This window comes from Amphiura filiformis, chromosome 8 (assembly GCF_039555335.1).
Source record: "Amphiura filiformis chromosome 8, Afil_fr2py, whole genome shotgun sequence".
Classification (NCBI taxonomy): Eukaryota; Metazoa; Echinodermata; class Ophiuroidea; order Amphilepidida; family Amphiuridae; genus Amphiura; species Amphiura filiformis.
Genome location: NC_092635.1, coordinates 26,412,192 through 26,428,320, shown reverse-complemented (window position 1 = coordinate 26,428,320; position 16,129 = coordinate 26,412,192). Strand labels below are relative to the sequence as shown.

At 35.7% G+C, this 16,129-nt stretch overlaps 1 protein-coding gene across 3 annotated transcripts in view; it reads right to left on the bottom strand.

Moving 5' to 3' along the window:
- Positions 1 to 9,411: 9,411 nt before the first annotated feature.
- Positions 9,412 to 16,129, bottom strand: part of LOC140158874 (steroid 17-alpha-hydroxylase/17,20 lyase-like) — a 51,451-nt gene continuing 44,733 nt past the window's right edge. For all 3 annotated transcript variants that reach the window (XM_072182133.1, XM_072182132.1, XM_072182135.1), the window contains 3 exons: positions 12,111 to 12,350; positions 10,988 to 11,086; positions 9,412 to 10,366 (listed from right to left, as the gene is read on the bottom strand). In XM_072182133.1, the coding sequence (XP_072038234.1) occupies positions 10,110 to 10,366; positions 10,988 to 11,086; positions 12,111 to 12,350 (596 nt within the window). In that variant the 3' untranslated portion in view covers positions 9,412 to 10,109. The remainder of the gene's footprint in view (positions 10,367 to 10,987; positions 11,087 to 12,110; positions 12,351 to 16,129) is intronic.

Below are 16,129 nucleotides of genomic sequence, written 5' to 3'. Positions count from 1 at the left end.
CAATAATGTACGTAAAAAAAGCCAAAAGGTATGTTCATGCTAAAACAATGCAGGGCAAATTGTCTTCCTAAGGATATTTTATGTACTGTGTATAATGCTATTGTTCTGCCACACTTAGATATTGTAATGTTGTATGGGGAAATTGTGGTGTTACTGTTTCAAAGAAACTTCAAATTATTCAAAACAGGGCTGCAAGAACTATCTGTGGTGCAAAATGGGACACACCTAGCAGAGATGTCCGTGCTGAGCTTAATTGGAAACCATTAATTGATAGAAAAAACGCAAATTGTCTAATTTTAACCTACAAAATCTTAAATCATCTTGCACCTCCTTATTTAAGTCATATTTTCAGTCATGTAAACAATAGCTATAATTTTCGTCAAAGCCAAAGTAATGTAACTATTCCCCTGCCAAGAACAGAGTACAAAAAGCGCAGTCTGTCATATAGAGGTGCTGTAAGCTGGAATGAACTAGAAAATAATATCCAAAACTCTCCAACATTGTATACTTTCAAAAATAATCTTTAAAAAACATAATGTCATGTATAAGCATAGTAAGTATGTAACCATAAAAGTATCATTTTGTCTTTTGACAATTAATAATTTTTGTAATATGTGCAAGTCTAGATAATAAGCTTTTGAAATTGTTTGTTATTTTGTACATGTATGTTATGCACGGCCCCAAGGAAGAACAACTTTTGTTGAATTGGGCTTTCCGTGTTGAAATAAAGTCTAATATATATATAATATATAGGCCTTCTTTTGAAGGCCTATGGACAAAGACAGCCATGCATATAATTTGAAGTGTTTTGGTTCAAACACCTCTCAAGAACAGTCCCCTGTATACCATGTTCACTCAGCATGACCAATTGGAATTTGGGAAACCAACCAATTGGTTAAAATAACATGATAAATTCTGACAAAACTTAACATTTTTAAGACATGAAAGCAGAATATTATGATTTATTTTATTAATTACTGGACTAGTTTTTAGCGTTTAAAACTGTGGTTTCGAGATAATGCAATTTAAGTGGATGTAAACTTCTTTTGCTCAACACAAAGTCAAAAGGAACCCTGCATGATTGGGAACATGTCCTTGAACCAAAGTAGGCACACATACAGGCTGTATGCTGTTGCAAATGCAACATTTGCTGAAATAGTGTGATGTCATAATTAGGGAGTGTTCATTAATACTTTGGTGGGGGGGCTGGTCTTCCTCAAATTTTTCGCTCGAAAACTTTTTTGACCCCCCCTCGATGGACCGCTAAACTTTTTGACCCCTCTCTTTGACAGACATAACTTTTGACCCCCCCATTATCATATAACAAACAAACTTAATTAATAGTGTTGTTTCCAGTTGTGTGGTATCTGTGTCACATGTCATTGAGGGAGGCAAATGTTTGAAACATTCCCGGTGGGACAATTGCGTCTGAAATACATGTACAAGCACAAGGAAATTTTCATTTTATAGGCCTACTTAATTTATATTTGTCCCAAATCAGGGTGTTTATCTGATTTTACATGGATAAATGAAATAGAGGATTTATTTGGATGTTCATATGCTTATTAGCATAATTTGGAACCGTGGCTATTATGATATTACAAATGCGCATGAACCGCGCAAAACATTTCGCCCTATTGAAGCTTGAATGGTCTAATATTGTTCAAATTGGAACTAATTTATGCAAAAAGCTAAAATGGTCAAATATGAGATTAATTTAGTCACGCAAATGTACACAAGTATCAGTTTTGGCCCCCAAAGACCGTGGTACCTGGGCCTGTGCCCACTCTACCCTATGGTAAATCTACCCATGGGCCTATGTGTACAAAATAATTTTGCAATGAGAAATAGTAAACTGAAGTGTGCAGTGAAATCCAATTTATTTGCAATATTTTCTTGATTTTAGTATTTTGATCAGATTGGTACATAATCATATTTGTAGCCTACTTTGAAGAGATATTAAATTCTATGATAAAAAGTGCCAGTATTTCTTAGACTAACCCAGATGTTGTCATGTTGTTGATCATCTTTATGTTATATTAATTAATTGATATGTGTACACTAAAGTGTCATCATTTTTCAAACTTCACTGAAAACCTAAACTTGGCCATGTTAAAAGCGATAAAGAGGGTCTCAATGCGAAAATTTTGGGTTTTGAAGAGGAAAACTTTTTTGGCCCCCCTTTCCTACCACCTAAAACTTTTTGGTCCCCCCCTCTTTTAAGGTCCAAAACTTTTTTGGCCCCCCCTCCCTTTTTACCAGCCCCCCCACCAAAGTATTTCTGAACACTCCCTTATGACATCACACTATTTCAGCAAATTTTGCATTTGCAACAGCATTGAAATTTAAAGGACACACAGTATTCATTTGGATTGTTATGACCATCCGGTACGCCAGTACATACGATGTTATGAACATCACATACATTGTAATAATATTTCTATTGTTACAAAATAGTACAGCACCTACATTTTGTAAAAGCATGATTTTTGCAGGATACCTGATATGTTAGTTAATGTAGATTACAATTTATGCAAAAATCAGAATTCTGACAAAAGTTAAGGGTGTTCTCCTCAGCAAATGTTTCAATTCAGGCGTTATCTAGGATGATGTACAAGGCTAATCAAAATTGAACAACAATATACTCACAATGGCAGTGCCATGGGTGGGAGGGGGGAAATAAATGCCCCCGTCAGAACTCTTGCCCCCCGGTGCAGGACAAGCAAACTAATAATATATTTGCAATCCCTTGTCTTGAAAAGCTGGCTACACCATGTCCTCCGGCACCCCAGTGTAACAGGAGGGTGGATCAGATGGCCATGATGCCCATGGGGGTCCTCTGATGTGGGGGATCAGTTGTAGTGAAATGAGTAATGTCAAGCAAAAATGCCATTCGTTAAAGGATAATTACTGTTTATTTATCTAAGCAAAGATATATACAGATATTAAAGTAATATACCTACATGTAAAAATAATTTTATATTAACCCTAACCCGCCTGAATACTACAAAATACTACTTGATATATGCGCTGTTAGTGCATGCATCCCACGTGGTGTGATGACGCAATAAGCCCTCAGTGATATATAGAGCACGGTTTCAGCTGGCCAGCGAAGCCCAAGACCTGCGTGGCAAAGTGTCGCCAACCGAGTGCTTGGCATGCGAGGGGTCTCAGGTTCGAATCCACCCAGAGCAAACAACTTCTTTCCTTCTTTTCTCTCTTTATTCTTTCCTTCTTTCCCTTCCCGTCACGAAAAGCCCTTAGGGGTTAGGGTTAAAGTTACTTTAAATCTGATAAATTACGTTCAAAATTCATTACAATTCTGTGCAAATTTCACAATTGATTTTAATAATCCCACAACTTTGTGATAGATTTTACATCGAAACCTGTCAGGTTTGAATATCTTGACTCATTTTTATTTCATTTTTATGCAGTATAAGATTTGAGCAAATTTGATACAAAGTAATCATTCATAATATCTCTAGGATTCATTATTGGTCACCAATTCACTGTGCCGCCGGATTTACAGACAACCCACGCAGAAATTTTTATGTCAAATATATATCAAAAGTATATCAAAAATATGTTAAATGGCATGTTGATACAAATTTGATATATCAAAACTATGTCAAATAGATTTTGACATATATTTGATTGTATCAAATATGTGTCAAAAAAATTGAAGTATGTCAAAACTATGTCAAATTTAACTTAGATTCTCAAATGAAAAATATGAGGGTCTAATTTGTGTCAAAATTGTGTCAAATCTGTGTCAAATTTGACTTAGAAAATTTTTTGTATGTCAAATTTGTGTCAAATTTTACTTAGTCATTTTCCTGATGATTTCAGTGTGTCAAAAGTATGTCAAATCCAACTCAGAAAAAAATTTTGTATGTCAAATTGGTGTCAAATTTTACTTAGTCATTTTCAGGACAATTTCATTGTGTCAAATTTGTGTCAAATTTTACTTAGCCATTTTCTTGATAATTTCATTGTGTCAAAATTGTGTCAAATCCAACTTATACATTTTACTGACCAAATGCATGTACATTGTAAAATGAAACAGTGCTTTATCTTTTTTTAGCATCATTGAATTTTTAGAATATATTAATCAAACATCATGATCGGTAGAATATGAATTTAATGACCGCATAAAATATTCACTGTTTATCATGGTTTATTGAAACTACATATATCAAGACATAAGATCAAGATCTGACATGATATAAGGCTTTGTATAATGTGAAAAGAAACAAAACAAAAAGGTGTTGTTCAACGATGTTTTAATATAAAATAATTCACTGACATTTCGTACAAAACGTCAGTGAATTATTTTATATTAAAACATCGTTGAACAACACCTTTCTGTTCAGTTTCTTTTCACTTTTTACCATGTGATGTAATGTGGGACTCTTAACGTTTTTTTGTATAATGTGACCCAGTGTGTGCCCAATGCTTCTGGTGTGTCCAGGCCGGGGGGCACTCAACTTTAGAAGTGACAGTATGTGCCTGTCAATAGGCCCTCTTTTGAAGTTGACTATACCCGATGACTCCTTTTTCAAAAGTCATACCCCTCTTTTTAGGTGCGGCTACCCAATGACCCCTTTTTTAGTTGCGACTACCCAATGACCCCCTTTTTCTAGAATGGTATCACCAAAATGCTACAACATAAGGCAGCAACTTTCAAATTCTCTTATTTCAGCAAATTTGTATTGAAATTTGGAAAATTTTGAACAAGAAATAGGATTTTGCTCCATTTTTGAGGCAGCCAGATCAAAGTAATTACGATTTTTGGTCATTGCAATTTTGTCCCAGTATTTCGAGCCAGATGGAGCAAACTTGTTCCCCCTCCCTCCTGTCCCCGGTCAGTATGCTTCTGGTGTGTCCAGGCCGGGGGGCACTCAACTTTAGAAGTGACAGTTATGTGCCTGTCAATAGGCCCATCTTTTGAAGTCTACTATACCCAATGACCCCTTTTTTTGAAAAAGTCATACCCAATAACCCCTCTTTTTGACTACCCAATGACCCCCTTTTTCTAGAATGGTATCACCAAAATGCCACAAAATAATGCAGCAACTTTCAAATTCTCTTATTTCAGCAAATTTGTATTGAAATTTGGAAAATTTTGAACAAGAAATAGAATTTTGCTCTTTATTTTCAAAATTTTCTACCCAATAACCCCTTATTTGATATCTATACCCAATGACCCCCCAATATTTTGTACCGATAGGCCCCTACTTCGTGATGCCAGTAGGCACATACCTTCACTTATAAAGTTGCCCAATCCCCCCACCCCCCCCGTCAGGCAGGGACTGTGTAGGGACCAACTCAGGAAGTCGACTCATGAATTAAGTTGCTTTGAGGCATCATCGGAAGAGCTGGCCTAGAGGCCTACTCATTATGATTTACATAATTTTTAAGGATGGAATTACTAGTTTATAGCTATAAGCTTGAGATGAAAAACAGATCATTCCTAAGAGCCGTCTTGCTGAGTGATGTAGGCTACCTCAGAATTTTTACAATCTGTGGTGAAAATATATATGACCCCCCACCCTCTGCCCACGAGACTCAATCCATTGTTTGAACTAAGGGGTGAAGCGTGCAAACACATTTATAGTAAGTGTCAGGAAAGGGAGCGGAACATAGACAAAATTTTGCGCTCTTCACGATAAATATTTTAATTAACTCCTATTTTTGGTGTAAATAAATTATGACGCCTCCCATTTTGGCATAAACATTATGACCCCCCAGTATTTTCACGACCCCACCCCACCCCCATTCGGGAAAAAATGACAGCCCCCTATTACTAACAGGGCATCTAAGGCCCTTTACAATTGATTCTTAGTTTCCTGTTTCCCGCCCGCGTCCAAAGTAGAGAATTGCAAAATATTTAATTATTTTATTTATATTTAGGATTTTCTCTTTTAAAATAACTTTAAATGACTCCCATTTGCTACTTTCTGACTTTGATCATATCAACTATAATGATGAATAAACAAAGAACATAACTGTACCATTACTTATGTATAAAATCAAACATAGTTGTAAAATAATTAAATGCTTGTCCCTTGTCGAAACGGGTTGATGTAGGTTGCGACCACTTGTTTTAAAATAAAGAAAATAAAAGATAATTAATAATTAATAATTAAAAGTCGCCTCATCCCTTGTTTTCAACTATGAAACAGGAAACTAAGAATTAATTGTGAAGGGCCTAATGCACTGGGCTAATGCAGCTAACCATTAAAAGGGAATTTCTTGTTTCGGTGCTCCTACATAAAGGAGGAACTTCCTATCAGAAGAAGAAAAAGAAAATGGCAGCTTGTGGTGGTGGATTTGAATTTTAACGGTTCAATTTTCGTTTTAAAAGCTTAAAGCCAGTCTGTCATGCCAATGGAGGAATGCATCAATATCATCTAGTCATGAACATTATATACAATGTGTGATTCGGTGGGCAGGCTTGAGCTATTATAATATTATAGTATAGTAAACGAATCTTATGACTGCACTGCAGTGTGGCGTGAATCATGCAGGGTTAGACAATGAGTAAGCTTTTAGTTTTGGCTGTTCATGCTGCTACTGAGTACCAATCAAGACTAAACTGCATCATCGCATGCTGTATGTACTGGATAAAGCACATGGTAAGTATACAGTCAACATTTTTGAAAATTAAAAAATGTATTTTAAGCTTACCTACTTCTACTACACATGACTACATGTATCACTGTAGTCTGTACCATATAGGTACATGGAAGGCAAAATCAAATTGGTCATCAACACAAACCAAATCATTTTATATATCAAATTAATGCCCTTTCCTTGAGTAAAGAAAGCCAAAACTGAAAAGAAAACCGTTTTGTCATAGCATTAAATTTTCCATAACAAAGTTACATCTTGTCAAAGATTGACTTTCATCAGGGATATAAAGGGATAGGCATCGTAGCTATTACGTAACACACCGAATGATGTAGTTTAACTCTAGACAATAGGCGCCATATTGCAGGAGGGTTAGAGTTCATAGAGGAAACGTTAAAGGTTAGTAGATTAGGTCACCCAGGCACATCACTAATGTGTTTCACGAGTTGTAATACCGACAGGTAAAAACATTGATTTTGTAAAATTCTCCCGATTTTTAAAATTACTAAATAAGGTTAGTACTTCAAACCATTCTTTGATGAATCTATGCAATATGACGGTAATTTTGAAACATCTAAGAATCAATCTTAAACATCTTCATGATATTCATTTTTTTATGCGCATGGTCAAAGCATGCTCTTGCGCTATCCACAGACTATCCGTGGAAACTTCAAAGCAACGATCATGCGTTAATATTTACAAAATGGCGAATGATGTAGTTTAACTCGAACAATAGCGTGACCGGCGTGACGTAGTTTTTGGCATTGTTCCTATATGCACTTTCACCCTCCTGCTTTCATCCAACATGTCCAAAACATTCAGCCAATATTTGATGAATCAATTGCAAAATTAAACGGCGTAGCGTAGTCTCGTGTTAGAGCAGCTTTTCTATATGGAACTGCTATAAAAATCCCTCTAAAACTCCATGTGCGATTATATCTAACACAATTTAATAAAATAAATTTCGGTCAATTGAAGTATTACGGTATGGTAACGTGCGCACCGTACATATTTATGCAGGTTTCCTTGAAAAATCTTTTCTTTTAATTTTCTATACCCGTGCCGTATGTAAAATTTGTATTGTATTTTTGGACCCATTTGGCTGCAGCCTGCATGAATATAGCAAATGTGTTAACCAAGGTTTGCCTATCATACCTTTAATAGAAATAGTTACGGTACTTGAGAACTTGGCATGCTCGAGAGCTTCGAAAATGTATTTTGGGAGAAAAAAATCCCAGGTAATGGATTCTTCCCCGATGGATTCTGATTTCTAAAAAAGTAATGTGGAAATACCTGCCCAGTGCCCAACCTTATACTCTTGATGATCCTGAATTTCTTGATGACACCAAATATTTTTTTCAGTTGTTTCAGAAAACTACCAAATGTGTAAGCTTATTTAATTTGTAACTTTATGTACAATTTGCTTTCAGATGCTGCTGAAAAGGGATCCAAATGCGGCAGGAATAGCAACTCATCAATGGCAACTCATCAAGAAGAAAATGCTGTACATGTATCAGTCATGCAAAATGAGGAGTTCAGAATTCAGATTTTACGCAAAGAAGAATGTGAAAAAAGAACCTTGCTGATTTTGACTCGGACTGTTAAAGATCATGCAGATCTGGATCATGCACATAAAACTTGACTTTAAAGACCATTTTTCTGATTCATGATTTCAAATGGATCCGTCAAAACTTCGCATTGTGGCGACTAATTATGTGTCGTACGTACTAATTATTGTTTAGAATACCGGTACATGAGTGGCAAACTTACGACTATTTTTCTCACTATTGGCCCCCAAAAAAGTCGGATTGCTCTTTCCGACCGATCAACAACTTTATGTGAAATAATCTGTATTAAGGTCACATGTGTTTGTTTTTACATACCGTATTTGAATTTTCATTTGGTATCAAATTACTCGCAAAATATTTTACAGGTCAAGCTACAAGTTTAAAAATATTGGTTGAGAGGTAGTCGGGTAAATAGTATATCAATAAATATTGGGCGTAAAGCATCCAATTCTGTCATTAATATGTTTTCATCAATATTTTCAGTGATTTTTGGTTTTCATTGGGCAACTGGGACAAAACTTAAGCTTAATGGAAAATTAAGCCCCTCCGTGCCCCTCACCTTTGTGGTGCAGCCATGTGATCACATTCTGGCATACTTTTGACATAACCAAGAACTATGTCAAATATGTATCAAATTTATTTTGACACAAATTTGACATATCAAAAGTATGTCAAATATTATCCTGTTTGACACAATTTCGCAAATCTGAATATTTGGTGGCATTTTTTTGCCCTCAAGTGGGATTTCAATTAACTTTTGGCACTGACTGGAAGCTGTGCATGCACCTGGGCAACAGGGTAGAAAAGGATTCCCTGTGCTGGCTCACCTCGACGGCAGCTCCACCACTGCATTCACATCAGTGTGTCAAATATGATCACGATTTGATACAATTTTAACATAACCAAGTACTATGTCAAATATGTATCAAATATATTTTGACACATATTTGACATATCAAAAGTATGTCAAATATGATCCTGTTTGACATAATTTTGACACAAAATAATGTTTGACATGATTTTGATACAAATGTGATTTGACACACTTTTGACATAGAACTATGTCAAAAATATGTCAAATTTTTTGATACAAATTTGACATATGTCAAATTTATGTCAAATCTGTGTCAAATAAAGGTCCCAATTCTTATCGTTTTTGTTTGACATGATTTTGACATATGTCAAAATTGTGTCAAATTTCGGTCAGGGAATATATTACAACTAAAAAATTGAAATAATTGTCACATTTGAGATTCCATGATAATTGGTCACATTTTTGCATGATTTCTACTAAGTTATTCTACATTATAATACAAACCTTGAGTTTAAAGTGACATTACTTTTATGTGGTTGTGTGGTAAGCATGCTGACAAACCGGTCTAGTATGTATGTGTATGCCCTCAGCCGGATACGGTTAGGCAGTATGTGATTTGATACTCTTGAAACTTAATATCAACATAGATAAATATCAGCTAAAAAATGCACACATTTTTCTCAAACCATTGGTTTCTAAGGGACAGGATACTACTGTACGCTATATTATTTTTACCGATGTATGCACGCACGCTTAAAGATGCAGCATAGATGTGCACCCCAGCTGGTCCTTGGGTACTCTTGAGTAATATGGTGGTCAAGTTTTCCATGGCCATTGCTATATAGAGTGCTTTATAAATGTAAAGTATAGTGAGATGCATGCAAGACGATGCAGTAATGGTATGTAACTGGTTCCCAATTTATCATCTAGCATATGATCTTGCTAGCTTACGCTGAGAACCATCATAATAGCACTCTGCACAGCACTGCTCATGGAAACCTTAACCTCAAAGGTATGATTGATTTACTGAGAACTGAGAAGGCACAACAATGTCATTCACTTATAACACAGAAAACCAGACCAGAAATGATAAATCAGAAACGTTTCTTGGCGACAATATAGAAATCATCAGGCTGGTGTACTATTGCAGAGCCTGTCACCAACTTGATCTCAAATGTCCCCTCTTGCTCAGGTGGTATAGAGAAGGTGTAGTGTTGAAATAACCAAGAGAACAGAAGGAATATCTCTGCTTTGGCAAAAGCTTCACCGAGGCAAACACGACGACCAAATGAGAATGGAAGAAATCCTTCGGGATGTTGGCGCACCTCTCCAGATGTATCCAAGAAATGTTCTGAAAAAAAAGACAAGAAATCTTTACTTGTAAGCCTATATACTACCAATGTGTAAATGGCAGGTGGGATCAGATATTAAGCTTTGTTAAAACCATAATGTGTGATTTGCATAAAGAATATATTCCTAATTAAATGTTAGTTTTCACTGATCACACCTTTTTAATTTTGAGCCAAAGAAATGAGGTAAAATGAGGTAAAATGAAGAAAATTGATATTTCACTCCAGCGTCTACAATGCTTGTATTAGCTCGCTGATCGTATTATTATCATGATCATTGGCGTAGCTTCACACAGCTGGGATGTACAAACAAGACGTAAGACGAATAGCAAAATGGCATGCACACAGTTTATACGTCAAGACGTAAGACAAATAGCGATATGCACACACACACGATATGTTCAGCCATCATTCGATCGGTGAACTCAGAATACCGGATTTAATATAAAACCTTAAATTTTACTGTAATTAGAGCACTTCTGGCTTAGTCTTTCACGTGGTATTTTAGTAAAGAATACCGCCATATAAATCATCATATGTTGTTTCTTCAGCCCCTATATTGGATTTTTGATCAATCAAATCATGGTGACATATCACTTGAACAATTAAGTCAACAGACGTACCTGGTTTGAATTTGAATGGTTCATCCCAGAACTTCTCACTACGATGGATAGCCCAATGGTTAACAAATATCCATGTGTCTTTAGGAATTGCATAGTTACCTGTAAAAGGTAATGTCATTAAATCAAACAGTGAAGTACAACTCTTTTGCATAATGTGCAATATATTGATCATGTATATCATCAATTACTCAAAGAATAAATGACTAGAGTTCATATCCGCTACCATATAATAGATGTCGACTGCAGACGACAAGTTTCAATTTTCAGAATTGTACATTTTCATGACCATATTTGAAATCAACAAAGAAGCCTTTTAATGGTTCAGTTGTTCTTAAGATAGCTCTTGGTATTTTGAGAAAATATTTTCTGCATAATTTTGCTATCCGCTACCATATGATAGATGTCGACTGCAGACGACACGTTTCAATTTTCAGAATTGTACATTTTCATGACCATATTTGAAATCAACAAAGAAGCCTTTTAATGGTTCAGATGTTCTTAAGATAGCTCTTGGTATTTTGAGAAAATATTTTTTCTCAACTTGGACTTTTAATGTTGAAGCCTATAGCATGCAAGCATTAAAATGTTCTAGATGTGGTTATTTCTCCCCTTGAATGTGGTTATGACAGTTTCCTATGCAATACATATACCGTACTGACGCGAGTATAGTCCCACCCCGATTTTGGGTGAACATTTTTCAAAATTGGGGGGTGGGACTATACTCGAATTTCAACAAAACAAAATTTTTTTTTTTTTTTTTTTTTAAAGTTATTTATTTTTTCGGCTTTGGAGTGTCCCAGGACCTAGACCTAAATGCTAGGATCATTCATGGTTGACCTAAAAAAAAAAAAAATGCATTGAATTTGAATCCATTTTGAAATCATTAATAGAGTATGACATGAATACAAATTATTAATTTTCATATTAAAATACAAAACATCTTGAAATTTTTTTTTTTTCTTTTTTTTTTAGGTCAACCATGAATGATCCTAGCATTTAGGTCTAGGTCCTGGGACACTCCATTAAATTTCCGAAATTTTTCAAAAGTTTGGGGGTGGGACTTTACTCGAAGGTGGGACTATACTCGCGTCAGTACGGTAATAAAAGACAGGAGAAAACCTACCGAGTGTGGTGTCTTCAATAGTGGTATGCGGTACACCCACAGGGACACTAGAACCGTAACGCAACATCTCATACATGCATGCCTCTGTGTATGGTAGCTTGCCACGATCTTCTATACTCGGTAGACGATCTCTCCCAACTACCCTGTCCATTTCTTCAGCAATTTTCTCTTGGATTTCAGGATGTTGTGCCATCAGAGCCACAGACCAGTGAAGAGAGGTAGTAGTTGTATCTGTTCCAGCTGATAACAGAAACTAAGGTTAATTCTTTGTTAATTCAAATTCAGGCTAACCCATTCATCCCGTAGCTTTTTTGGCCATGCCACTTATTTATTATAATGATGTATATTCATAGGTAGCGGTAAACGTAAATAGATTAAAGCAAATTTATACATCTACGCTACTCAAATTTGGTACACTCACTGGAGCACTTTTACCGGGTCAACCAGCGTCTTCAGCGGATGTTATTACTCTGAAGATTGACCCGGTGAAATAAATATTATAATAAATAACTAATGTATAATTATGTCATGGTATTGTAGGTGCATAATATCACAACTTATTGTCTGTTACCATATTCAGCATTATTATTATGGACTGTGCATTTACCTAAATAGAAACAAAAATTGAAATTGGAAGTGTGAGGTAGAGTTATTTGAAAATCAGCTTTCCTGAAGAGAATTGGACAGAATAGGTCATGAAAACTGAGGCTATACGTACATCATGAGATGAACCTTTTTAAAATACTGCTTTCCTGAAAAAAAAATGGACAGAGCTCTGCTGTGATGACAGCCCCATTTTTAAGAACTGTCAGTAGGAACTAAGTCCATATGGAGGAATTTTTAAAGAAAAGGTTGGAAGTAAAGGCATAAACTTTGAAGGTTCATAACATGAAAACTGAGTCACCTGCATACATATGATCTGCATCAAGAGATAGAGCTATCTAAAATAAAGCTTTCCTCAAAAAAATGCAGAGCTCTGCCATTAGACAGCTTCATTTAAGGATCTATCTATGTTGAAGATTTTTTCAAAGAAGGTTGGAGTAAAATACCAACTTTCAAGGTTCATAACTTCACACTGAACAACCTATGTACATATGTATAGCTAGCTATGTATGGTTATATATGGTTGAAAATTATTTAGGCCTACTTTAAAAAACCTTTGGTGAGATAATCAGTAGTAGACAAAATAGGAAAGTTAGCATCTCCGCGCTTTCCATCGCATAACCTTAAATGTGACGGAATTATAATATGTTATCGCTAGGCCCCTCTACCAGGATGTAATTGGCTAAGTACCATAGTACCGGTATTTTATAGCCACCATATAGCCTTAAAATTGTCGGGAACCTGGACTTTTCATGCACACTCAGATGTGATTAAAAATCATAGGGCCTGCACTTTGGCTCGACATTTGAAAGGGGTGTGAATTCATTTTTGGATACGCCCCTATTATAATTAGGTAATACTCGAACACATTCCCTATATGTATATACATGTACCACATGTAGTAAATCTGTCTGCTTTGTCTGCATTGTGCCGTTCTTAAGCAAATAGTTAAACACGATTTCATCAAACATTATAACAATAGCTCTTTTACAGTGTGCAATCATCCCGGGCAATAATTGGGCAATAATAGAGGATGTGCGTGAAATTATTGATTAGCTCCATACAAAGGATTTGAACCGGTGTCCTTCACCGTAATCATGGCGCAATGCAGTGCATTCAATCAAACGTTGTCGCCAACCTATTTGATCCTATAGTGCATTTGTTATGTGTGTGAGACGAGCTGTCGCGGTAGATTGCAATAGCTTGTAATCATGCTTTTGTTGAATGAATTTGAGTACTCCGCCATATTTACGGTATGAACGTCATAATCTAGGTGATTATTTGCATTGTATGTCTTGAATACGCTGGCGAAGTTGTGTAATAATCGAATTAATGCTATAACAGTAGGTGAATACAAGTTTTGAATATATCGCGTTGCAAAGCCCCATTCAGTGATCCCAGCGAAAGTGAAAAAAAAAATCAAATTGTTACTTTTATAAAAAATTTTAATGAAAAAAATGGCAAAAACCCAAGAAAACGGCAGTATCGACGAAGTTGAAGCCCCATTCAAATAGGCCTACATGTAGCTAATTTATATACTGTCAGTATATAAATTAAATCAGTTCAATTCACGCCGAGTGTCCTTGACAGGTTTGACTCTGCTTCAGCGGTCATGAAAGAATTCAAAAGAGACCTTCTGACTGAACAGTCATATGCAAAAGTCAGAAAATGCTCTTCGGATGATGATAGTCATATAATGATCAAAAGATTATTACTGACTTTATCATTGTACAAAATCTGAATTTTGATGATTTTTACGATCGTCCAGATGAAAAAATCACTGAATGGGCCGTTAGTTCCCTCCACTCCTTACCCTGGCAATATGAATCAAAGAAAAATAAAGACAAAATTAAATAAAACAAGAAGAAAAAAAAGACAAAGAAAAAGAAACAATAAAAGAAAAACAAATATGAAAAGTTCGAACAATATTTGGTTTATAAAATTAATGTGACCGTGATGAGGCTCGAACTCACCACCTTCCGATTTAAAGTTCAAGCTCGTATACCAAATTCTGACGCCTTACCAAGTGAGCTGTGCTCCTGAGATAAGAAATAAAAATAAAATAATACACTGTATACCTGCTTGTGTCGGTAATTGATTTGCTCAAATTCCATAATGGTACAGTGCAACAGAGCAAAAATGCCCAAAATTTAAAAGCTATATAATTTATGAACAATATACACTACACATAAAAATACTAATACAAGGAATTTCAACATAAGAATCCAAACAATTAAGTACCAACATGCACAGCTTTGTCCTTATATCACATTTGGGTTTTTAACAAAATGTTATCAAACCTCTACTGTGATTGGCAGCTGCACAAGGCATCTCTTTGATAGCTGATAATGGCCATCCATTCAGCAAGTGGCTACTAACTGACCTTGACAGGCTTGAATGAGCACTGTCATCTGCTACAAAACCATCACACTCTAGGACCTGGTCGCCTATATTAATTTACTAGTCAACATTTGCATAGGAACCGCATAGTCGGAGGCAAGGTTCATTATTGATTGGAGATTATATACGTATTTATTGCTAATAGACAAGTAATATATATATATATCGTGTGTTTTGCGATTTATTCCGTAATCAATAAGTATGATGAACAAACGCATTGCTGGCAGAAGCACTCACAGCGTAGTGGTATTCGATCTCGACTGTTAAATAAAAGGTTGTGGGTTCGAACCCTGGTAGAATTTTAATTGGAATAAATTTGTTTTTCTTTTGTTAAGTAAGAGGTAATAAGTATGGCAATAAATCCGCCGTATAAAACTGAACACAGCTCAATCCAGCCTCATATACACCAGGCACAAAAAGAAACTCGTCAGTTATATTCATCCTTTCTGTTCAATAACTTGATAATTGTGGATTATTCTGAAATATATATTTTGTTAAGTGGACTTTGCTTTCTCATTTGACACCCTGTTCGTGAAAAACGAACAAGAATTGACCAAGATATGCGCCTCCAAAGCCTGAAACCCCAAAATCAAAAGTTGCATTTTCAACGATTTTCAATGGGAACGCATCGTGGGATTGCACACAAGCACCACGGGCCAATCAATAAAGCACACAGTGTAACGTTAATAACAGGCACAATTGAATCGTTAAAATTGCAACTTTTCATTTTGGGGTTTGAGAGTTTGGAGGCGCATATCTTGGTCAATACTTGCTCAATGTTCACGAACATGGTGTCAAATGAGCAAGAAAAGTCCAATTAACAAAATGTATATTTCCGAATAATCCAAAATTATCAAGTTATTGAACAGCAAGGATGAATATAACTGACGAGTTTCTTTTTGTGCCTGGTGTAGGCCTATATCATGTAAATGTATTATGTGATGCAAATGTTGACTAGGAAAAAATATCGCGACCTGGTCACTATAATGCTACAGGGAGCACAGTACTTTGACAAT